This window comes from Primulina tabacum, chromosome 7, assembly GCF_025594145.1.
Source record: "Primulina tabacum isolate GXHZ01 chromosome 7, ASM2559414v2, whole genome shotgun sequence".
Lineage (NCBI taxonomy): Eukaryota > Viridiplantae > Streptophyta > Magnoliopsida > Lamiales > Gesneriaceae > Primulina > Primulina tabacum.
Genome location: NC_134556.1, coordinates 39,014,494 through 39,038,691, shown reverse-complemented (window position 1 = coordinate 39,038,691; position 24,198 = coordinate 39,014,494). Strand labels below are relative to the sequence as shown.

The following is a 24,198-nucleotide window of genomic DNA, read 5'->3' as shown; positions in this document are numbered from 1 at the left end:
TTCCGCCCATTTAGGCGATCTGATTCGAATGAGAATTATCACTGAAATTAATCGCATCAGTCTTAAGCCCATCACCTTTGTAGATGGATTCATATGTGACTCGGCGTTGACGGTGGTTCAGGTCTGATCAAATTTCCGATATATCAATATCATAATTATAAACAATAGTATTAATGAGATATCTCTCTGAGCTAGCCTTGTAATAAATAATAATTTCAAAAAAAAAATAAATATGAACAAAACTTTACATGAAAGTTATAAAGAAATTTATTGTTTTTTTAAAATATCTTTTCATTTCTATCATGTTTTTTAATTTATAAAAATATAGGATAAAATGTTTTTAATTTTGACTATTACACAGAAAATACACATTTAAATAAGTATTATTATCTATCTATTACTACTATAAATATATGAGTTGAATTGTGAATTTACATCTATATCCTTATTTTAATAATACATGTCTCTTTGGTTGTTTTGTTTTCATTTATTAATTATTGAATCTATTACTCTATTACCACTATAAATATAGGAGTTGAATATTCATTAATATATGTCTCTTTGGTTGTTTTGTTTTCATTTATTAATTAAGAATCTAAACTAAATTGAAGAAAAACAAAATTTTCCGTCCATTTTTTGTGATGAAATTTGCAATCCATTTAAAAAAATACTTATATATATAATGAATTTAAAAATGATAAAAATAATAAATATATGTTTTTGTTAGTTTTTTCATAGATATTAAATGACTTTTAAAATAAATTGAAGAAAAATGAAATTTAGCTCCTCCTCCCATTTTTTAGATGAAAAATTTAGCTACCATTTTTTAGAGTGTCATTTAAATTTATCTTCCATTTTTTGGAATGTTTTTCATAGCTATTAATGAGTTCTAAAATAAATTGAAGAAAAATAAAATTTAGCTACCATGTCACGGTCCAGCCCACTTGTGATATTGTCTGCTTTGGCCCGAAGGCCTCACGTCTTTAAAACGCGTCACAAGGGGTTGCTACTCGCTCATTTAAATGCCCAGCATCTCTCCCGTTGTTTAGCTATTTGAGATTTCGCCTAGGGGCCTTCTCACCCCCCCTTTCGGGACTTAGCGTCCTCGCTGAGATTTGCCCCACCATCCCAAACCCACGTGGAGTCGCTCTGATACCAAATGTCAAGGCCCAGCCCACCTGTGATTTTGTCCGCTTTGGCCCGAGAGCCTTACGCTTTAAACCGCATGGGTTGCTACTCGCTCATTTAAATGCCCAACATCTCTCCCGTTGTTTAACGATGTGGGATTTCGCATATAGTTTTTATAGTGTCATTTAAATTTATCTTCTATTTTTTGGAACAACATTTGCACTCCATTTTTTAAAAATATATATCTTTAATAAAATTTTAAATAATAGTAATATTTCAATTTTTAGAAAAACTTATATCTTTAATGAAATTCAAAACGATAACAATAATAAATATATTTTTTTTGTTTGTTTTTTACTAGCTACTACTATTATTATTATTACGACTCTAAATATATGACTTTAAATTGTGAATTTACATCTATGTTCTTATGTTCATGAAATTATATTCATATGTCACTGTATTTGTTTTTCATCTATTAATTAATAAAATCTAAATTAAATTGAAGAAAAATAAAATTTAGCCTCCATTTTTTATGATGAAATTTTCACTCCATTTTTTTAAAAAAATTATATATTTAATGAAATTCACAATGATAACAATAATAAATATATGTTTTTTGTTTGTTTTTTCTTAGCCATTAATGACTTATAAAATAAATTGAAGAAAAATGAATTTTAACTATCGTTTTTTAGAATGAAAAATTTAGCTACCATTTTTTAGAATGAAATTTAAATTTACCTTCCATTTTTTGGAATGAAATTTGCACTCAATTTTTTTAAAATATATATATCTTTAATAAAATTTAAAATAATAGTAATAATATATACATTTTTTGGTTTGTTCTCACATCTATTAGTGAATTCAAAAATAAATTAAAGAAAAATAAATTTCAGTCCCCACGTGTTAGAAATAAATTTACACTCTATGTTTTTTCTTTTAAAAAAACAATATATGTAATGAAATTTAAAATAAATAGAATAATAATAAAATTTACGTTCAATTTTTTTAAAAAAATGAATTATATTCTTATTTTTAAAATATTTATTTTTGTTTTATTTATCTCTGTTTTTTTTTTTGTGAACTCTATCTTTATTTTTTATGATGTCTTTTTGTTTGATTTATTAATAAATTTTAAAATAAATAGAATAAAAATGAAGTTTATGTTTTTGTTCAAAATTTTATAGTTATCCAATTTTTGAGTAAATCTTCTGTAAGATGGTATCAAGTTGATATATCTCTAAGACGAGTCGACATTTTTTATCAACTAATGTTAATGCATTTTAAAATAAATCGAAGAAGATGAATTTTACACTATTTTTCAAAATTTTATAGTTCTCCAATTTTTGAGTATGTTTTCTGTGAAATGGTTTCATTGATATATATCCTAATACGGGTCGACCCAATCATTTCCAGAGTGAAAAACAATATTTTTTTCATGATTCAGGTCGGATTGGAGACATGTTTTACAAAATCGACCCACGAAACAGCTTCATATGAGTTTCTGTGACAATTTTATTTTTAACTTCAGTGAATTAACATCCATGAATAACGTAAATTGTTTGAATTTACATGTATGTCCTTATTTTCGTTAAATAGTATTAATAAATACATGTTTTTTTTATTTTTCAGTCATTGATGAATTTTAAAATCAAATTAATAAAACCGAAATTTTATTTTGAAATAAGATTTACAGTCTTTTTTTAAAAAATAATTATATTTTTAATGAAATTTAAAATAAACGACACAATGTCAGCAATACGCACAAGAACTTCCTAAGACTTCATCCATCTTAGTACTACTCTCACTCGTGCATGCTTAACCCAACAAAACTAAATAACAATGAAAGATTAATATTTTAGTTCAAACATTTTTTGATCTTCAGGTCAAATGTTATATTTGTTACCCAAGACAAGACTTTTATTTCTTATAATTGTGATGTACCGTGCAAAGCCATATACAAAGCTAATTGCAAACATAATGAGAATTGCACTGACTTGAGTGTCAATGGATCAAACCGTAAAACTTTATGCATGACAGACCCAAATAATTATTTGGTGCCATGAGAGAACACTTCAAAAGAAATGAAATGAGCTTAAATTGATTTTATCTGTAATAATTACTTTTATATACATCAAAGTGATAGAAAATGATCAGGAATAAGAATGAATTCAAATCATTTTTACGTGAAACAAATTATTCTTACATCTATAATTACTTAAAATGATTTATAAGATTTTCCTTATGTTTTTTAAATATTTTTTTTCTCGAAAAATAATATTTTTTAAATATTACAATTATCTTCATGTTTTATGCCCTGTCAAATTTCTTTCGATAAATACTTGTAGAACTTGTAGCTAATTTTTCAATGACGCGATTTATATATAGATCTTTATAATTTCAAAATATATCATTAGAAATTTAGAAATTACGGTTGTTGTATGTTCCACACGTGCAATGCACGTATATGTCTTCTAGTTATATAAAAATACACAACCACCTTCGAAAATAACAGGATTACTTCCCTGTACAATACGCACACACAATACACGCTCTATTATTATTGGATGCGACCTAGTTCTTAGACACGCATGCTATAATTATAATTATAGATGTATATCATCTATACACAGCTTCTTTTCCAAGATTCGAATCGTTCGATCACTCAGGTGATAGATTTCCGTAGAAATGCGTGGATTTTTGTGCGTTCTTCAGTATTTTCACGAAATAATTTTATGTTTGGCGAGTGCGTGAGAGGGATTGAAATTTCTCATGTTGTCATCCCTGGAAATTATTGCGTGTGTATCACAGATTTGAGCTGCCATTCTTGGTTTCATCTGTAAATTAGCAAGTTTCAGTTATTGCTACTTTGTTAATGTGAAATTTGGGCTCTCGTTTTCTTGCATGAATTTTCGAGTAATGAGTAGATACATAATTCAATGTTAATTTTTAATGCCATGGCTGACTTAGCCTGCCTCTCGTCGTGGTTCATTTTTCTTGTCCAATATCATATCATATTTTTGTTTTATATTTATACTCAATTCTCAATTCTAGGTGTTTTTCCAAATTTGTCTATTAAGTGAGCTATTTGATCTTCTTGCAGTCGGTGAGAATCTGTGCACACTTGTCGGCTCTGCCGCTTCAAATGCAAGCTAGATCCTGTCGTTTGGGGTTTTAATCAGGTAGAAAGATTAGGAATCCAAGGTGGATTCCATACTTTACTGCTGGCAAGAATCAACGCACACCTGTCTGCTTTGCAGGCCAGAAACATGTTAGATCCTGTCATTTGGGTTTTCCATTAGAGAGAGATTACTGATACAGAGGTGCGGACTTCGAGGCAAATAGTCGAGAAGAGATCAAAGCATTTGCAAGCAACAAGTTGTGATCCAACCTTGCTAGAGGAAGTCAGCTGGCATTTGGGAGTAATGAAAGACCTGCAGATATTGTATGCACCTCGACAGCGTGGTCACTTAAAGAAGCCAAAATGGATAATCATTTTGATCTCCTTAGTCAGTTTGTTCTTAGTTTGCACTTATGTGTATCCACCCCAGAGTTTTTCAGCGTGTTATATATTCTCATCTCACGGTTGCAAGGCACTACAAAGTTGGCTTCCACCTGCGCCTACTAGAGAACTCACCGATGATGAAATTGCTTCTCAAGTTGTCATTAGAGATATTCTAAATTTGGCCTCTAATATGTCAGCTAATCCCAAAATTTCCTTCTTGTTTTTGACACCGGGTGCTTTACCTTTTGAGAAGCTGTGGGACAAATTTTTCCAGGTAATACAGTTTTCTTAATGTCTAAAAGATGAATTTCAACATTCAGTTAATTTTGTACTTTACAAGATTTACATGTTCTATTTTTGCATAATAGTGTTTTGCCATAGTTTTTATTGAAGTGTTTCTGCAATCTTGTTTACGAGTGTGTATATGTTTGAGGTACATTTAATTACAGTAGTATTAAACGTTCAACAAATATTGAGACAGCACGACAGCGCACAAGTCTTTGTTCTACCATTTCTTGCTTTATTTAAGTAATTTAGCTCCTTAAAAAGCTATTTATGCTTGTAACTGTAAAAGCCTCGTGTTCTTCGAGAACCACCGGGTTGTCTCTCCATTGAAAGGGAAAGGTCATGGATTCAAACCAATTGTAGCATCGCTCTGATCCCCTTACTGTACTATAAAAGGAGCCATATTAATGAAAGGTTTTACCAACGGTCACAGGATCATGTTTTTATTATCAATCTATACTCTGATCATTTAGACTTGTGATTTCATGGGATTTCTTTTTTGGCAAAAACATACTAGCATGTGTTAGCCAAACTGTTTCACTTATTTATGAAAGCTTATGTTGTGGTAGGGTATCATTCAAAATTCAAATCTCACATTATTTAAATTCAAACATATTTTGTGATTTTTTGCATGCATTTGAATAGTATAATTTTTAGTATTTGAAGGATTTCTGTTCTCCCCTTAAATATTGCTTCATTTGTCAGGGCCATGAAGGTAGATTCTCTGTATATGTGCATGCATCCAAGGATAAACATGTGCATTTTACTCGTTATTTTATCAATCGCGAAATTCGTAGCGATAAGGTTGGTACATCTGTTTGGCCTGTACAATGAAATTTTTTACTGTAACAGACCATGATTAATATATGCATTTTATGTTCTTGCAGGTAATATGGGGGAGAATTTCAATGGTTGATGCAGAAAGGAGGCTTTTAGCAAATGCACTTAAAGATCCAGACAACCAACTATTCATTCTACTTTCCGACGGGTTGTGACTTTATTAATCCCTTATAAGTTTTTAGTTTTTCCTTTACTTGGTTAACTCATATAAATAGTCATGTACTAAACTAAATAATTTCACGGACTGCAGCTGCATACCACTTCGCGATTTTGATTATGTGTACAATTATCTCATGTACACAAACACTAGCTTTGTGGATTGGTAAGTCTCCTGTACTATTGTCTTCCTTTTGTGAAAAGCTTCTCAGATGCAGAGACTAGTTCCTCGGTGTGGGTTTATTTCAGGAAATAGTCAACACCAAGCTTTGTATGAATCTATAGATTTCCGAGTAGAGCTTTACAAAATTATAAACCTAAGAAGCATATTATTCAAAATAGTTTTCTTTTGTTAAATATATTTTTTACTGTCAGGCGTTAATCCTATTTTCTGCAGCTTTGAGGATCCTGGTCCACATGGAAGTGGTCGGTATTCGGAACGTATGTTACCTGAAGTCGAGAAGAAATACTTTCGAAAGGGTGCACAGGTGTTTGTCTTAAGATTAATCTGATTGCAGCCTGCTCCATTTTAAATTTTCTTAAAAAATTGTTGTGGTAATATGCTTTCGGTGCTACACAATGCAGTGGTTCACAATAAAGCGGAAGCATGCTCTAATAATCATGGCTGACAGTCTTTACCATACAAAATTCAGGGATTATTGCAGGGTGAATCTATTTAATCTAAATTTCAACTTTACTTTGTTTCTCCGTAGTTCGAAGTTTTTTATTTGTAACTTCGTTGGTTTATTCTCTGATCTATTAATGATTTATTCTCCTGTTTGAATAGAAACTTCGCCGACTATTTTTGAATTTCTATATCTAAATCTCCATGTTTGTGTTTTCATACGGGCTGAGTTGATTTATCGTTTTCTAACCAAATAATTTATCCCATGAACCCTGAGGAGGATGTTTAGTTTAAATCAGGCTAATATGGAGTTTACTTTTCTGTCAGTTAATGGACAACCTTATTTCCTTAATTTTTTTTCTCCCAAGTAATATTTCGCATTGTTGCTCGCTTTGTTGTTGTTTCAAAGGAGATATATATGTAATATTTGTTGGTGGATATCTTGTTTAGTGCTACCCTGGGGATAAATATGCATGTTGCCTATGCTTTTGTTGGGTAATATTTTAGAATTGCTCTAGAAACGTTTGAGCTCAATTTGGTTATGTAATTTTTGACCCCTGGTCATTTTACCTGGATCTTGATTAGAGGAAACTGCTCTGTATTTTGAGAAATTCTGTCAAAATTTAGGATGCTGTCTCATTTCACTTAACCCTACCGCCCATCTGTTTCCGTTTATTCAACAGCCGGGAATGGATGGTCGCAACTGCTATTCCGACGAACACTATTTGCCTACTTTTTTCCACGTGAGCGCTGATAGACCTTACATTTTGTTTAAGATGCCTACAGCACTCCCTCTTTTTAATAAATCCGATTGTTTTCTTTCAGATGATTGATCCATCTGGAATTTCCAATTGGTCCGTAACACACGTCGATTGGTCAGAAATGAAGTGGAATCCAAAATCATACCAAGCGAAGGATGTCACATACGAGCTGATAAGAAATCTCACTGTATGGCTGCTCTTTTACATCGGTTGTCTATAGCTTCATTTTTCTTCCCATATTCCATTTTTGAATGGCTGTTCCGATGGTCATGATTATGGTTGTCAACTCGGGTAGGTTCGGATTCGGTGAAGCAAGGGAATTACAAAAAAATTCCCAACTTGAAACCTAAACAACCCAAAACTCTAACCCCGAACCCGAAACCGAAACAATCCGACCAACTCTGATTTGTTTTTTTTACTATACAAATTAACACATTATTTTTTTTATTTTTAACAAAATAATTAAATAAAAAAATTCAGAACACATAACGATAATAATATTTTAATTTAAACACATAATAAAAAATAGTCTAAATTTGATAATTATTTTTATGGGTTTAAATATTTGAATTAAAAATCTAATAATAATTATCTAAACTATTGATTAATCGACATAAGAAAAAATTATTTAGAAAACCTTGAAACATTGTGATGAAAATTTTTCAAGCATTATCAAGTAACTTTCAAGTTTCGAGCTCCACTTCGCCATCATTTTGTATTTTTTTGTAGGAGTCAAACATTGAAATTAAATATGGGAAAAAAATTATGAAGACATTTAAAAAACCTTAATTAACTTATTTTTCAATGTCAGGTATGAATAGGAACGTTACAAACATCAGTAATCTGTTGCAATGTGAGGCTTTTAGTTTATTGTTTTTACTTCAATTCAAAATCAAAGATTTTTAAAAAATGAGCAATAATCGACTATGAGATAAAATGGTGAAAGAAATATGGGAAAAAAGACCGACATGAATCGATCTTAAAACATGAAGTTCAAATTATAACATCAATAATGTGCATGGAAATCTAAGTTCATGTGAGTATCTCCAAGCAGCCCACCATAACGAGAAAAACATGAAGCAAATGCAACATGAAGCAAATGCAACATGAATTATTATGTTGCAAAAGCATGGCTCTCCAAAAAATTCGGTTCAGATTTCGGGTTCGACCCGATCTGACCCAAACATGAATCCCCAAAATCTAACCCATTATTTTAAGGTCAGGTTGGTGGGTTGGGTTGATTTTTGACACCCAAAGTCCTAGTATGTATCATTGATTTTGTCATCATTTTCAGTTTTTAAAGAGCAGTATCACTGAAAAGCTAATAATCTTTCCTGCCTAAGTATTAATTGGATGTCCGTATGGGACTTTCAAAATTAGACTTATGTATAGCATAATTGTTCATTCGTATTTAATTAATCTTAAGTTAGCTAATGAATATGACACTGACACTTCCCAACTATTTTTTCAGTCGATTGTTGATAGCGTTCATGTTACTAGTGACGCAAAGGTCAGTATCTTTCTTTTAAGTACAGTTTTCAAGGTGTGTTTGATTCAGCATACTGATGAAATCTTGTTATTCTGCACACCAGAGAGAAATTCAGACTCAACCTTGCATGTGGAATGGCAGACAACGACCCTGTTATTTGTTTGCTAGGAAATTTTTACCTGAGACTCTGGAAAAATTACTGGAACTTTTCCCCAAATATACATCTATTTGAATTGGTTGATTACTTTTCGGCATTAATTATTTGGTCAAGTTAACCTCCCTGTTCAAAATTTGAGGGCTTCAAATTACTTTGGTGCATGATGATTTCTGTGGTTATCTATGTAGTTTGTGTTGTGTTTTTATAATAGAGTATGTCTATTGTGAGACGGTCTGATAAGATTTATCTGAATCTTTATCTGTGAGACGGGTCAACCCGGTCGATATTCACAATAAAAAGTAATACCATTAGCATAAAAAGTAATATTTTTCGTGGATAATCCAAATAAGAGATCTGTCTCACAAAATAGCCATGTGATACCGTCTCATACAAGTTTTTTTCTTTATAATAAATATCTTATTAACGAACTGAAGAATTATAAAATTTGATAGATTAATTAAACTGTTCTTTTTAAAAAAAAAATTAATTAATTAATCCAATGAATTAAATGAACACACGTTTAAGTGCAATTTTCAGTTATAAAATCCTTAACAAGCCCTCTTACATCCTCGTATGTTTCTTCACAATAAATACTTATACACAAGTCATGAAGCTGTGAATCCCATCAATATCAAGCCATGGCAGCAGCAGCATCACACAAGAGACTGCCAAAATTCATGGCCATGATCATCCTCATGTGTTCTGTTGCAAACCTTTTCTCCATCACTGCAGCGGCTCATGATAATTCAGGCTCCATCGAAAACTGCGTGAAGTCCCTCTTCAATCCTCCCAGCGGGCCTGAGTTTATGATGAAGCACGTGATGTGCAGGGATCTCTTGCGCTCGATCGGCATTACTTTCAGGGTGACTGGAAAATTGTCGCATGAATACGTGAAAGCGCTCGGAAAATTGCCCAAGTTCAGGGATGATCCGGCTGCGTTGAAGAAATTTATCTGTGGGCTTTGTCCTAACGAGACCGCACTCGAGAACTATGGATGCGAAAAAGATGACAGTAAAAATTAACTTGTGAAAATGGCAGCTTTCTCGTTTTTGCAATATTTTGATAATTAATAGGAATTTAGGGAGTAAAAACTGTCCGATATTTTTACCATGTTTGTCGCTAATCATCACGTGTTCATTTTATTTCTCAATGTATTAGTCAAAATAGCATAGCTGGGTTATTTGAGTGCACGACATTGGATGGCTTCTTGGAATAGACAATAAATAATATCGATAGATTGCACGAAAGATATGGGGTTAATATTGTTAGAGTACAACCTCCCTTCGACAGAAATGTTTGATTAGGGAGTATAAATAATAGGGGCTGGGGTGACAAATTTGTGTTTTGGTAAACAATCCCACCCGTTTTCTTTACTGTAAGATACCGTGAAATGCTTAGGGACCCAATCTTCGTGTACCGATCGTCTTTCCCGGGCAAGTTCTCTTTGCCTTTCTTCGATGTCTGTCTTTGCATCCCTCGCTTTCTCCCAGCTCTTTTGTATGATATTTCGGCTCACTTCCGCCCACACCGCAGTCGATTCACTTGGCCAAACGGTCTGAATAGCGTCCGATTAAGGTATATGAGAAAAAAATTGATGACATAATGCTCGAACAGATGTTCAAATTTCATGTGAAATTTTCATACCTTTGCATCTTTGACAATGGGAATCTTCAACCTGGAAATTACCTCACTTGCAATGTATATAACCGTGGTTTTTCCGTTCGAAACATCCTTAATGCTTACAATTCTGCATGTATTAAACAAAGAATTACAAACCGAAGAGAATAGGCGTGCAATACACATAGAGTAATCAAGAAAACCACATTTTTTGTCTAAATTTCATTTTACCTATCCCCATGGCCATCGATTTCATAAATAGTCTCCAAAGACGATGAACTGAAGATCTTCCCTTTGATCGACCTATGCATGGATTCTCTAGGCAGAAACGTAACGCCTCGATAACATAATTCGGCTTCAAAGCCATTTTCTTGGCATTGGATTTTAACATTTCCCAACCAGTCCACGCCAGGCACAGGTAAAAACTTTATCACGAGTTTCGGAGAGTTCATCGTGTAAGTTTCATTCTTCTCTATGAGCTTCAAAACTCTTTTCCCATGAACTTCGGTTTCAATACGACTGCCTGATACTCAAAATTTTAACAGACAAGATCATTAATTCAACAATGGAAAAATCTAGCTAGGTACTTCTGATTAAGGAATTAAAGCCGCAAATTCTATGCGTGTGATTCTTGATCGAAAATTAGCATCCTCACGACGTAAAATTCAAGTAGGATATATACCATGAAACCTGGCAACAGGAGAATGACATCATAGCAGTTCGATGTTTCCTGTTTCATCCGTTGCATGAAGTGCCGTCACCGGTGGATGATGAGATACCTATTGGAGTTATAATTTGAAAATTTAACTGTTCAGAAGTTTAGGATATCAAGATACAAGGACAACTTGTCCAATTTTTGGTATTCCTAAAACTATGTACAATAGAAGGACTAATGATTAATGTTTAAGATTATGTTGTGTAGTATTACAAATGGACATGCTCAAGTAATTTGTCTTCGAGCCATTATACATATCTCTGTCTTTTTCTCGATAAAGGACTAAAACACGGGTAAGTACCTGTTCGAGAAACACGTTTAATGATCCCCTGGAGACATGGTGAGTTTCTCCGAGAATGGGATTGTAGGGAGCCACCCCGAACGCCAAGGGGCGTATAGTGGATATGCTCCAAGCGACGACGGATATGAAGCGATTGAGGGAGCTTTTCTCCTTGTTGCATTTGCTTAACATGCCAGAGCTAATGCAATACACTGATTCGCCGTAGCATTGTAGCTGTGACTTTGGAATGTTGAACAGGGGTGGAAGCTGGATTTTGTCCACAAAAATGTTACATTATTTTATCGTTAGTTTAACAACAATTTTTTATGGGTAATATATTAATTCCAAACAATTGGAATTACTTGCCTGAAGGCGGGTGAGATCGGATCCTGGCCGTACACTGTTCAAAAGGCTTAGAATGCGATGGAGAATGTTCGGAGCCCTGTAACTGAAGCCTGATTTCTCTCCCTCCAGTGACAATGGTGCAGTTAGTACAGGCTTGGGCTCGAATTCGCCTTCTGTAACCTGCACTCCAGAATTAATGGAAAATAATGCACACTTACACAAAAATGAGAAATTCTACGCCAACCGGATGTAACACACCCGTGTGGGTAATAGTCTGTTGGATGACTTCAAAATACATAAGCTTTCACATGATATCACGTCGACGAAGAAGACTAGACCAGTGTAGCATAGAATTTTGGCAAAAACTTGGGTGAGACAGTCTTACAGACCGTATTTTTTGAGACAGATCTCTTATTTGGGTCATGCATGAAAAAATATTATTTTTTATGCTAAGATCATATTTTTTTATTGTGAATATTAGCATGATTGACTCGTCTCACAGATAAAGATTCGTGAGACCATCTCACAATAGACATACTCTAAAATCTTTGTACACACATACACGAATAACTTTATTTAAATTTTGTAAATTGCAGTTATATTATTTAAATAGTGGCAGGATTAAAAAAAAAAGATTTAAAACCAATATATGATTCAATGTATTTAGTTTTTATATAAAAATCAAGATGCAATGCCTAAATATATAGAGGCAAAATCTATATTATTTTATAATTTGCGCTGAATGAAGAACATACATGTAACACTCGAAACACAAACTTGTTGTCACATCTTCGATCTATTAATTGACGTGAAATAGGTGGGACAGGACTTGGAACAATTTCTCACCTAACCCAATCACGTTTTATACAATTCCCTTACTATGGGGATTGAAATTGCGTCATAGCATAAAAAAACAAAAGGGAAAATTTTAAAATTAGGTGAATTTTTATGTTTTTAATTAAAAGTGTGTACTATATTATTGGCTTCTAACTTTACGGAGAAATTAGGTAATATGTCTTTTTAGTTTTTTCAAACAATTGCCACAATGGGCTAGCAAGGACCAACGTAGGTAATGGATTATGTACTCGAATAACATAATATAAATATGAGCATAAACTTTCTAATGTACAGAATCAACAAATTAAAAAGACAGCTAGCTAAATCATGACATAATATTTGATCAAACATTAAATTTTTTCGTATAAATATGTCAGACGGGTCGATACGATCTTTATTTATAATGCAAAACAACATTTTTCACATAAAATAAATATATTTTTTGAGTGGAGTCGTGTCAAGCTTTTGTGAATAAAAAGTACTTTGGATTAAAAGATTCCTTTCTTACTAATTGTCATGTTACTAAAATTATGGTAATCACAGCAAGACAGCGTCTAATCACAGCATACCGCTTGATAACGGCGGCCGGCGAAAGTTACCATCCAATTGTAGAAACCAACACTTGGAAGCAACGACGAGTGAAGACAGCAATATAGTATAACAATTTCAATGGTATATATATCTGATATCTATATAATTGTAATTATATAATTTAACTGTAATTATAATGTTTAATATTCACTTTTACCGATAAAATCCATATCTAAATATACAGAACATGTGGTGTATTTATCTATATATATCTCTACACAAAGAAACACACAGGCAAGTTGAATTGAAATATAATTTTGACATTTTACGTCGTTTTATGAGAATTATATAATATTATTATTATTATCCATTTTTTGAGTTCCATAAATGATAAGTGTACAATTTAAGCTAAAGGCTATGAAAAGCATTTTACGGAAAATAAAAGACGCAAAAACTCCAAGTGCAAGGAATACATCGACTCTCTCAACATTTATGTCAACATGCACAAATTTCTTCAATTTTTTTTATGGAGTTATAAAATGTGTGCGTCGTCAGATATTCCTCTCTACGCCGTAGATCGGACGCCGGAAAACTGCCCGGACTCGCCGGGAAAACCAAATTATAGACAGTTGAGTAATTTTGAGAAACTAAAGATTGTATTCTAGAACAAGGAGCTAGCTAGCTAGCAGATGATCGATATAAGATTGTGCAACAAGTATTTATATTTGCAAATCAGAGAGATGGAGAGATACGTACCATTGGAGGAGACTGCGAGAAGTTGGAGCTGAGCGACGGAGGAAGCGAGAGATCGGCGATGATTTGCAGTGTTATTTCGTGGTGTATATATATAGAGAAATGAAATGATCAAACAGATTAATTAAAAGGCTTTGTTAAAGTATTTTTAGTGGAAAAAACCCTTCCATTTGAAGTTACATGCATTGGGATTATGTTATTTCATTTTTTAATAAATTTTTTTTTTGCTTCTAATTTTGAAAGATAAAGTAAATCATAGCTGTTTATTTAGAAGATGGGTATTTTTTAAATGTTTGAAAATAATATTAACAAAGTATTATTATCATTATTATTATTATTATTATTATTATTATTATTATTATTATTATTATTATTATTATTATTATTATATATATATATATATAATTTTCTCATTGCTGTTACTTTTTAAAATTAAAATAAATAAATTTTGGTGTACATATTTATGAAAACATACGTATGCAAATGTGTGTGTATTGATTTCACTTGTGTAAAAATAATGGTGGTAAAAATATGGATCACTAAAATAATAATACCATATAATTAATTTAGTATTAAAATTTTAATGGCAAAAACTTATGTGAGACGGTCTCACGGGTCGTACTGTGAGATGGATATCTTATTTAGGTTATCCATGAAAAAGTATTATTTTTTATGTTAAGAGTATTACTTTTTATTATGAATATCAGTAAAGTTGACCCATCTCACAGATAAAAATTCGTGAGACCGTCTCACAATAAACATACTCAATTTTAATATTTAACTAACAAGAAAAAATTAGAAATAAAGTACGCAAAAACATTTGCTAGGGTATAGACGGCAGGTAGATTGAGTGAATAGACCTTCCTTGTCTAATTTGTACATTAAACCATTTGCCATCATCCAAAAACTATATAAACACACCTCCTGACAATAGTGATTTTAGTAAAATGTGATTGACAAAAACAATAAACAGAAAACAATACCGACATATTTGTATTTATCTTATGTTAGTATTTCAAAAAAATACTCTCAAATTGAAGTTAGTATTGTTTTGTTGATGGTTTATAATATATTTGATAGGGAGAGCCAATTTTACAGCTCAAATAAATTTTTCAATCAAATTAAGTACGTAAAACAACTAATAGATAAGTGTTGAAACAACTCAATATATAAAGTGAATAATAAATTAAGATAAGATCATGTCAGATAAATACAAATGATTGAAAGTAAATAAAAACGAAAATTTGTTTATATAAAATCGAAGAAAAATATTCTACATCTCTTATTTTTGATGTTTTCAAAAAGATTCCATTAGAATATTTGATTGATATAACTTTTGTACTCATTTCAACTCGATTCAACAACCCTATTGAACTGAAATTCCTGGATATAATTCAACAACTTAATTTGTTTAGAAACACTTTTCCGAAAGTTACAATGATTGTCATGGTACAATATAGCTCATGTAAAAAAAAGATAGGGGAGAATAAAATTGTGCACTGAATGATCCTTAAATGATCTGATAGAACTTTTCAACGTGTGCAAAATAATTTCAAATATAACTTTTAAGAGACGCTGATGATTCGGATAATGCTTAAAGATATGTAAGATTTAGACTACCAATTGTTTTTTTAAAATTATTTTTTATACATTCTTTTTTTATAGATGATTATCCAACATTTATAAATATAGACGGTACTCACAATCGTACTGGATCCCGGACAATTTTACAGAGAATGACACGTGTCTTTGTCATCTTCTCAAATGTAGTATTGGGCAATTAAATTCTAGTTGGGCATGAACTAAATAAGGCAACCAACGAATATTTTATTCTGTTGTCTGTCATTGCTAATCAAATATGAATAAAGTCAAAAGATAAATGATTGTTGAATTCAGAAAATTTCTTCACATCGTTGATGGTCAGCTTGGCAGTTCAGATGTTCAGATAAGTACCGTTATGTTGTAAGCTCAGCAAATCAATTCTTACTTATCAGTTTAGTTCGGTTGTTGATCCAAAAAGATGCTAGCCCAGATAGTGCAACATTTTTCTATGGATCAGAGAATGCAAAATGCTATAATTCACGTTTGGGTTTGAAAATTTAAAGACAATTTACTCAAAAATAAAACCATAATTGAAATCCATTTATCTCAAAGTTATCTCCCCAAGAGCATTTAAGTTCATTCGAACTATGATCATGGTTGTGATAACTGATAATAACCACAACAACCTCAAAAATTATAGCAGTGTCTGAAAGCCTATAAATAATTTAATTGTCTCAGGAAAATAAACAAGGTTAATTTATTATTGAATAATCTTATAATCTTAGAAATTGAATATTATATTCAGAACAAAGAGAGAAAATATCATTAGATTTTCCTAAACCACATAATAACTATATGTTACAATATATATTATTGAAATACAGGGCATTCTACCATAGTTTTATTACATTAACTGAAAACAAAACTTATAATCATCGCTCCCCATATAATCTTCTGGTACTTAACAAATCACTTGGCCCCAAAACAAAAATCTATCGGTAGAAGCCCATTGCCACAACTGGGATTCTGACTTTATGCCCTCTGCTCCCTTTGAGCCAAACCTCGCCAAAGCTGTATGTTCCCATTACTGATCGAACTGAAAGCGTAACAGAGAATTTCCGGGATGTACCAGGTCTAAGAGTCATTGCTGGAGGCCACGTTTCAATGGCCACTGCTGGAGCCATTCTTGCTGTGATCACGTACGTTTCTTCTCCAGCGACATTTGTAACAGTGCGTGTAACAGTTTGAGTTCCCACCAGATGGGATATCATGATTGAGGGTGTGTTGAGATTTGATGGATGGCTGAGAGTGTAGTTGCAGGGGGCATTCGTGTAGCTGCTGATCTCATGCTTGTCGATACCAGGTGTGGTGCATAAGAAGCCCAAGTAGTCCTCATATCCTGATTCGAAATCTAGGTGAGTATAACTTTTAAAAATGACAGCCATTTTAATACAATGGACATGATATTTAAAAACAAGATCATCAGCAAACACACTGTGCAGCAACCTTTGGTTGAACATAGCCAAGCACTGTCAAAGACAAGGCTAAAAATGAAGCTCGACTTCCGTTCAACAAATGCGAGCTTAACTAGAAAGAGAGAGTTCAACCACCTGAACTCTTTTGATTGATAAAATGGGTGAAGAGGAAATACGTTGATTACCTGCATCAAAGATCAGCCCAGGATTTAAAGCGGCTCGGGGATTGACATGGCCACTTCCATAATCAAAAGGCGTTGCGGGAACAAAAGATATAGTTTCCGATCCTGAATATTGTAGGGCTTGTAAGGGTCTCTCTGCTCTGTCAATGGTTGTCGCCGTAGTCATCAAGGCTGATTTTATGGCAGCAGGACTCCAGTGAGGGTGGTTCTGCTTCAAAAGAGCAGCGATTCCGGCTATATGAGGGGCAGCCATGCTCGTTCCGGATATCATTGCGAATCCTTCATCTGCTTAAATGAAGAAACATGTGTTAGAACTCAGAAAGTATACTTTAAACTCGGAAGATTTTGGTAAATGAAGGTAAAATATGTAACATGGTATCCTAAAAACTTTACTGGTGTAATTCGGTTCATCTGTTCCATTAGGTGCCCAAGCGGCCCAAATTAGAGATCCGGGAGCTAGAATATCTGGTTTTAGGAGATCTGCATCTTGAAAACTGTAATCTTTGATGTTGGGTCCTCGAGCAGAGAATAATGCTACTTGCGGGGCGGATTTGTGGAGTATAGGCTCCAGCCCTTCTCCAATGCTTCCTACTGCCTTGAAGCTTGTTACTCGCCCTGTCCAATCTCTCGGCGTGGAGGCATTATAGTAGTCTATGAGCACCTATAAGATGTGACCGTCCAAGAATGATAGTCAAAAACGAGAACCAGAAGCAAAGACAATTTGAAGAGAAGTAGAGAATAATTTTGTCGGCAAAGTCAATAATGTCATTGAATTCAAAATCAAGCAGAAAAGAAGGCTTTTGCCTTCCAAAGGCTTAGCTGATGGCATCAATAACTGAGAAGATGAGAATATAGTAATAGTTACCATTGACTTGCTAATATCGGTAATGAGGATCCCAGGGAGCCCAAGTGGAACAGGATCAAATTTTGTCCCAGGAGACGCATTTTCAACTGCTAGCACAAATCCAACTGCTCCAAGACTCTTAGCTGTCTCGGAGACTCTCTTGATTGAAGCAGTACCAACAACAAAGTTAAAAGAATATCCACAGAGAAGAATCTTCCCCTGCACTAAATTTCTGTTCAGTAGTTCAGGGCGCTGGCAATCCGAAGGACTATACTTCACAACTGATGAATCTAGCATCACATCATTAGCAGCAACCAAGCTAAATGTCCTATTTGCCGGTGTTGCAGCTGAAAGAGCAGGGGAATAAAAACATCCAAAAAAAACAATAAATTGAAAGAAACTGGCAATAATCACTTGAAGGACACTTAAATCAATGAATGATAGATAGTACGATTGTCGACATTGAGTTAAATTCTAGGATTATTTCATGCAAAAGAAACATTAGATAAATGAGCCATAATTCTTCGTGATAGAAAATAGATGAAGGCCATTTACTCTTGAGTAATGACTGATTTTTGTAAATGTTTAAAATGCAGAAAACGAGGGAAGAATTGTCTCTTCAACCGGAGATGTTGAAAGTCGGATTGAAGTTGCAATTTCAAAGTTGCTTATATTTTATCACTTTGTTTCTCCTTCCTATTTCCTGCTGCTTAGCCGGATTGAAGTTGCAATTTCAAAGTTGCTTATATTTTATCACTTTGTTTCTCCTTCTGATTTCCTGCTGCTTCTTACTCACCTCATTAGGCTGAAAATGGAAAGCTTGTTCTGTAGACTGTAAATGAAAAGCAAAACACTGAGTTGTATGAACTTACGGGACAAGCAAATTCCAGCCAAGATTTTCCCATTCCCCAAAGTAAGATGGTTTTTATATCTTCGATCATCAATTGCAGCAGCTACAGTTGCTATCCATGGGCTGTAAGACAGCAAGGTTTTGGGAAAGGGGCCGCCATTTCCAGCGGCTTGTACGACAAAAACTCCAGCTTTCACAGCTGAAAGAAGGGTGGCATCAAAAGGATTTAAGAAAGTAGTTTTTGTGGTAGTTGGAGGGCTGTTGGGGCCAACTGAGAGATTCAGAATATCCACACCATCATGAACTGCCTGCAAAATGGACATCGTGTCAGAATGCTGAATCAATTGTAAATAAACACCACAAGCAACCCTCGTATGATTCTTTCATCATTTTTTTAATCCGTCAGATATTTACACATCCCGAGTCCTGACAAATATTTGGACTACCTGATCGATGGCAGCAACCACGTCGGCTACAAATCCACCAAATATTCTGTAAAGCGCTTTGTATACAGCAATTCTACACAAGTAAAATAATGTAAACTGCAGGATCACACATTTTGATTGAGGAGAATAATGACAGGTTTATATCCCAAAAGTGCAGCTAAATACCATTAGAACCTAACCTTGCACGTGGTGCCATTCCACTTGCCTTTCCGAATTCAAATCCATGAATCCTCACAGGAATCCCATTATTTCCAGCTGCGATAGCAGCTGTATGACTGGGAAACAAAATTGAATCAACTTCCAAGTATTTCCATTAAAATACATCTACAAATTCAAATTAAAATATAAGATTAATCCAGACTAACTAGGAAGCAAACAATCGTTATCCAATTTCATTTTTCTCTGAGCAGAAAATTAACAACTAGAAACAAACACACATGTACGCTATTATGCAATCATTTTAGATGTTGAGTACAAAGCCTATGTCTGCACGTAAACACTTACTTACATACTATACACCATTGGCATTGAAAAAATATCATATTCAAATGATAAAACAAGGGTGAAAAAAACAGGGAACATAGAATTCAATTGGTGACTCTACGAGCGAAGAAATAAAAAAACGAAAAGGGACTTTATACAGTAGAGAGCTAGCATAGAACTGGGCAAAACAGCAAATACAAGTTATAATATTTAATTTAGGAAAAAACAGCTTTCCTTTTGGTGAATCAATTGAGCCCCTGATACAATTTTTGTGCCATGGAGCTTCACCAGTTAGCTTCTACAAGCCAATAACTTCTAGATCAAAGGGCTCCCAGAGGAAAGAACTACACAGTTTATCCCAATCCAACCCTTCAATGTTTTTTAAGGCAAGATAATATATATATGCATATTATGAATCGGCACTAGGGGTGTTAAAGAATAGAACCGGCTCACGAGCTTTTCGAGCCGGCTCACAAAATCCTTGATGCATATTCAAAATTATCGAATCCAAGCCGAATTTTAACATGTTCGAACTTTTTACCCGAGTCGAACTTGAGCCCAAACTGTTCTGTGTCATAGTTCGCAAGTCGCTTGCGGCTTGAAAAATCTCTGATGCGTATTCAAAATTATCGAATCCGAGCCGAACTCAAACATGTTCGAACTATTTCCGAGCGAAATTGAGTCCAAATTGTTCTATATGATAGTTCGCAAGCCGCTAGCGAACTTTAATATTTATTAATATATAATAATAATATATTAAATAAATATATTTCAAACTTTTATTTTTGAGTAGCTTGCGAACATATTTGAATATTTCGGACCGAATTCAATCCAAAATATTAACATTTTCGAGATTCATATCGAACTCGAGCTTGAATATAACTAATTTGAGCCGAATTCGAACCTTAAAATTTTCTTCATATTTGGCTCGAATCAGTTCATTTACATCCTTAATCATACTTTTTGGGTTCAATAAACTTTTTGGATCATATTAATCAAAGAGATTACCCCAAACATGAGTGTAACAATTCACAACCTGGTTGAATAATTAAAAATTTAACTATCTGCTAGGCAACTAAAATACCATGAGACTGATAGATAGTAATTCAACTAATTTGCAAGTCTTCGCCAAACAGGTCCACTCAAATCCCAGTACGAACATGGGTGATTGAGGGAAAAAGAATAAAAACTTGAACAACTTCATAAATATATAAGATGTGCCAATCTCGATGAATTTGACAACAAAGGATAAAAACTCAGACCTTCCATGTCCATCACCATCATAGGGAGAATCATAATCAATATCTGGATTAAATGCACCAGCTACTTTTGCTGCTTCAGCAAAATGTTGAGCTCCAACAATCTTTCCGTTACAAAAGTCCATTTTTGTTTCGGGGTCAACTTCACACTTACCTCTATACTTGGGAACAGGTCCATAAGGCTCGGTGTAATGGGTTGCAAAGCTTGGATGAAGAGGATAAATTCCCGAATCCACAAAGCCTATTACGATATCCTCCCCAGCTCGGTCAAAGCCGCCTCCAGTAGGCCACACTCCAGTTGGAAGCCCCAAAAATTGTGGGGTGTGGGTTGTGAGCTTCCTCACTTTCCAATCTCTATCCACAGACTTCACGCCAGGTGCTTGTCTAAGTATTTCTGCCTAGTAATATGTTTAAATGTATGAGGAATATGGGTAAAAGAGGATTGAACATTGATCAGCTCAACGAAAAACTGAAATACATAAAGGAAAAAGTATAAGCAAAGAATGTCACCTGTTCGGGAGAAATGTGAACAGCAAAACCATTGATCAGATGGCGGTAGCTATAGAGTTTCTTGAAGGTGCCTTGGTCAAACAACAAGTCAAGAAGCATATCATGTCTTTTCTCTAGATGGTGGGAGTAGGACGTGACCAATTCACTGGAAGGGAACCAAAAATATAGAGTTAATAAGTATTCAACATTCAGTATTTCAATCGAACTTCTTTCAAAAAGAGAAATGTAGTAAAATCCCAAGAAGCATTGGGCATTGGTGATGAAATACGACATAAGTTCAATCGTGAATCGCCAGTCATTTACATATTCCTTTTGTTTGAGTCTGTTTATTTTCTGTATTTACATATTCCTTTTGTTTGAGTCTATTTATTTTCTGTAATATGTAATAAATAATGTTTATCAGAGAAAGTGTGATAAAAAACTTCCTCATACTGGAGTAAGCAAAGACACTAAGACCGAGACAGTGTCCATGATATCTCTCAGTCAGAAAACTAGCTTCCTGCCAATCCTTCGCGGAGACATCAAGCAAACAGACAAGAAGCAATATAAATTTGGTCACAAACTTATTTAATACGAAACAAAACCACCCAATCACCTATCAAAAGTAATAAGATGGTCCCATACAATGAACTGATATAAACATCAGATCACAAAATTGTTTCTGCTTCGACAAAAGGCAGCACAATGATATGAACTTTCACTCTAGATATTCTAAGAGTACCTTGTAACATCAATTTTTTTGTCAGAATCAGACTCCACTGCGGTGGCTTCAAACCCATCAATACCACCTCTATAGCTTATTATGGGTTCTCCTTCCATTGTCACGATGTAGATTTCTGCCCTCCCGAAAATCAATACACTTAATAATATTAAGACAATAAAAGAACCGTTCAACTCCATGTTAAACGTCCAATCCAATTCTGTTCCAACTCCACCTAACCTGACAGAACCAAATCCATTCAAACTAAAATCAATACATATGAAATTAGATGTCCAAATGAAGTTAAAAGAGAATACAACGTGTCATGCACCAAAAAATGGAATAATTTTTCATAAGGACAACTTTATACTTGCAAGTAGAAAGCGCCTAAAGAAGAAGCACCCAAAGGGTATATTTACTAAATTATTGAATCAAGAACACGGTCTATGCATCTCACGGTGGTGTTTGAGCGTGCATATATGGTTAGACCAAAGAGATTTCACATGTTATAAATTAAAGAAGACAAAATTTCCAGACAGGTAGGCAGCAGATAAGCAAATAAGTGAGCAGAAAACTTAAGCTCTATACCTCGCTTTCTCCTTTTATTGCTTTTGATCTTCTTCTTTCTCTCACTCACATTTTATCCATGTGACTAATCAACTACAAATTGACTAATTACAATAACACCCTGTACAAAAATGTGAAAAGAATGAGGTAAGAACAAGCAAAGAATCAAAACAACCAGTCCAGTACAAAAACAACACAAATCCCACTAAGGAAAACAGCGAGATGAAAAAGGTGAGATCTTTACTCACCTTGATCCAAGAAAATAACAAAACTCTAAAATGCCGCACAAACTACTGCATTATCACTCCCATTTTTCACCAATCAGCATTCTCACAAAAAAATCTATATTTCCCAGAAAAAAGACATGAACATCAAGACAATACAACACCCCATCAACTCACTCAAGTCAATATTTTTTTCAGCAGAACTAGAAACAACTGAAATGGGTATAATATTTTTTTCAGCAGAATTGTGAAATAGTGAAATGTGAAGGAAAGAGAGAGAGAGAGAGTGGAGTAATTAGGGTTGAACAAGTTGGGTGAAATGGATTTAATAGGGGGAGACCAGAAAGGACCGAAGATGGAGGCCAGAAGTCCTCATCAATCATCATACCATTGAACTATTTTTACCAAGAACTGTGCTTTATTTGCACCCTTCCATACCCTTTTTGGTCTTTAGTGGGTCATTCCATTTTGTATATAAAAAATTAATTTAAATATAATTTTTGTTATTAAAAAAAGTAGAATTCTAAACTTTGTTAAGAATTACTTCAACTCATTCCAGGACAAAAACTTTACATGAACAACTACAAAATCAAGCAATCGCAAGAACAAGAATACACAACAAACATACAATCAATCAATGCACAAGAAATTTATGTAGTTCGGTCGTTATACGAATTACATTTACGGGAGGAAATTGTTACTTTATTGATACACAAAAAATTCACAAGTACAAATTTATATCATATTTTCATTACTGTATTTATATCAGGTCTACACACATTAGTAGATCATATATATGTCAAATAATTTTTTTAAATTTATTTCATAACATATATATAATTTATTTTATATAAAATATGACGAGTATGGGGACTTATTTGTTTTTTCCTCATAAAGTATTGAAATATATTGTTAGAAGACAGAGACTGCAGGGGTTCGTTTTCTCAGGGCATGTGAGGCTTGGATCCCACCGGAGTTGTCGCAATTCTCATGCATGACATTTGAGAGTGCAATAACGCTTTTTCCTCGAATAAAGTGAATGAGAAATTCCTAAAACGAACACAGTAAAAAAAAATCTTGAATAAATTGTAT

General features: G+C 33.6%; 2 protein-coding genes and 1 pseudogene across 6 annotated transcripts; 1 reads left to right on the top strand and 2 right to left on the bottom strand.

Annotated features, from left to right (window-relative positions):
• Positions 1-3,668: 3,668 nt before the first annotated feature.
• Positions 3,669-9,102, top strand: LOC142551895 (glycosyltransferase BC10-like). Of its 4 annotated transcripts, none has more exons than XM_075661369.1 (12): positions 3,669-3,797; positions 4,232-4,310; positions 4,389-4,907; positions 5,624-5,722; positions 5,806-5,906; positions 6,009-6,080; positions 6,312-6,402; positions 6,500-6,580; positions 7,223-7,282; positions 7,365-7,487; positions 8,772-8,810; positions 8,893-9,102. In XM_075661369.1, the coding sequence occupies exons 3-12, from the start codon at positions 4,554-4,556 to the stop codon at positions 9,019-9,021; spliced, it is 1,149 nt and encodes a 382-aa protein (XP_075517484.1). In that variant the 5' UTR covers positions 3,669-3,797; positions 4,232-4,310; positions 4,389-4,553; the 3' UTR covers positions 9,022-9,102. The 4 variants fall into 4 exon arrangements, with proteins under 4 accessions (XP_075517484.1, XP_075517482.1, XP_075517483.1 ...); XM_075661368.1 differs by having other exon boundaries at positions 3,688-3,830; XM_075661367.1 differs by having other exon boundaries at positions 4,232-4,907.
• A 1,065-nt stretch (positions 9,103-10,167) lies between these two features.
• LOC142551894 (oxysterol-binding protein-related protein 4C-like) lies at positions 10,168-14,160 on the bottom strand (annotated as a pseudogene).
• Positions 14,161-16,371: 2,211 nt separating this feature from the next.
• On the bottom strand, positions 16,372-23,487 carry LOC142551893 (subtilisin-like protease SBT2.5). 2 transcript variants are annotated; one of them, XM_075661365.1, is made up of 12 exons: positions 23,131-23,487; positions 22,904-23,003; positions 22,337-22,555; positions 21,616-21,760; positions 21,109-21,503; positions 19,543-19,638; positions 19,364-19,436; positions 18,940-19,225; positions 18,089-18,414; positions 17,617-17,884; positions 17,227-17,508; positions 16,372-16,965 (listed from the first exon to the last, which is right to left on the bottom strand). In XM_075661365.1, the coding sequence occupies exons 3-12, from the start codon at positions 22,513-22,515 to the stop codon at positions 16,559-16,561; spliced, it is 2,457 nt and encodes an 818-aa protein (XP_075517480.1). In that variant the 5' UTR covers positions 22,516-22,555; positions 22,904-23,003; positions 23,131-23,487; the 3' UTR covers positions 16,372-16,558. The 2 variants fall into 2 exon arrangements, with proteins under 2 accessions (XP_075517480.1, XP_075517481.1); XM_075661366.1 differs by lacking the exons at positions 22,904-23,003; positions 23,131-23,487 and adding an exon at positions 22,686-22,839.
• Positions 23,488-24,198: the final 711 nt, after the last annotated feature.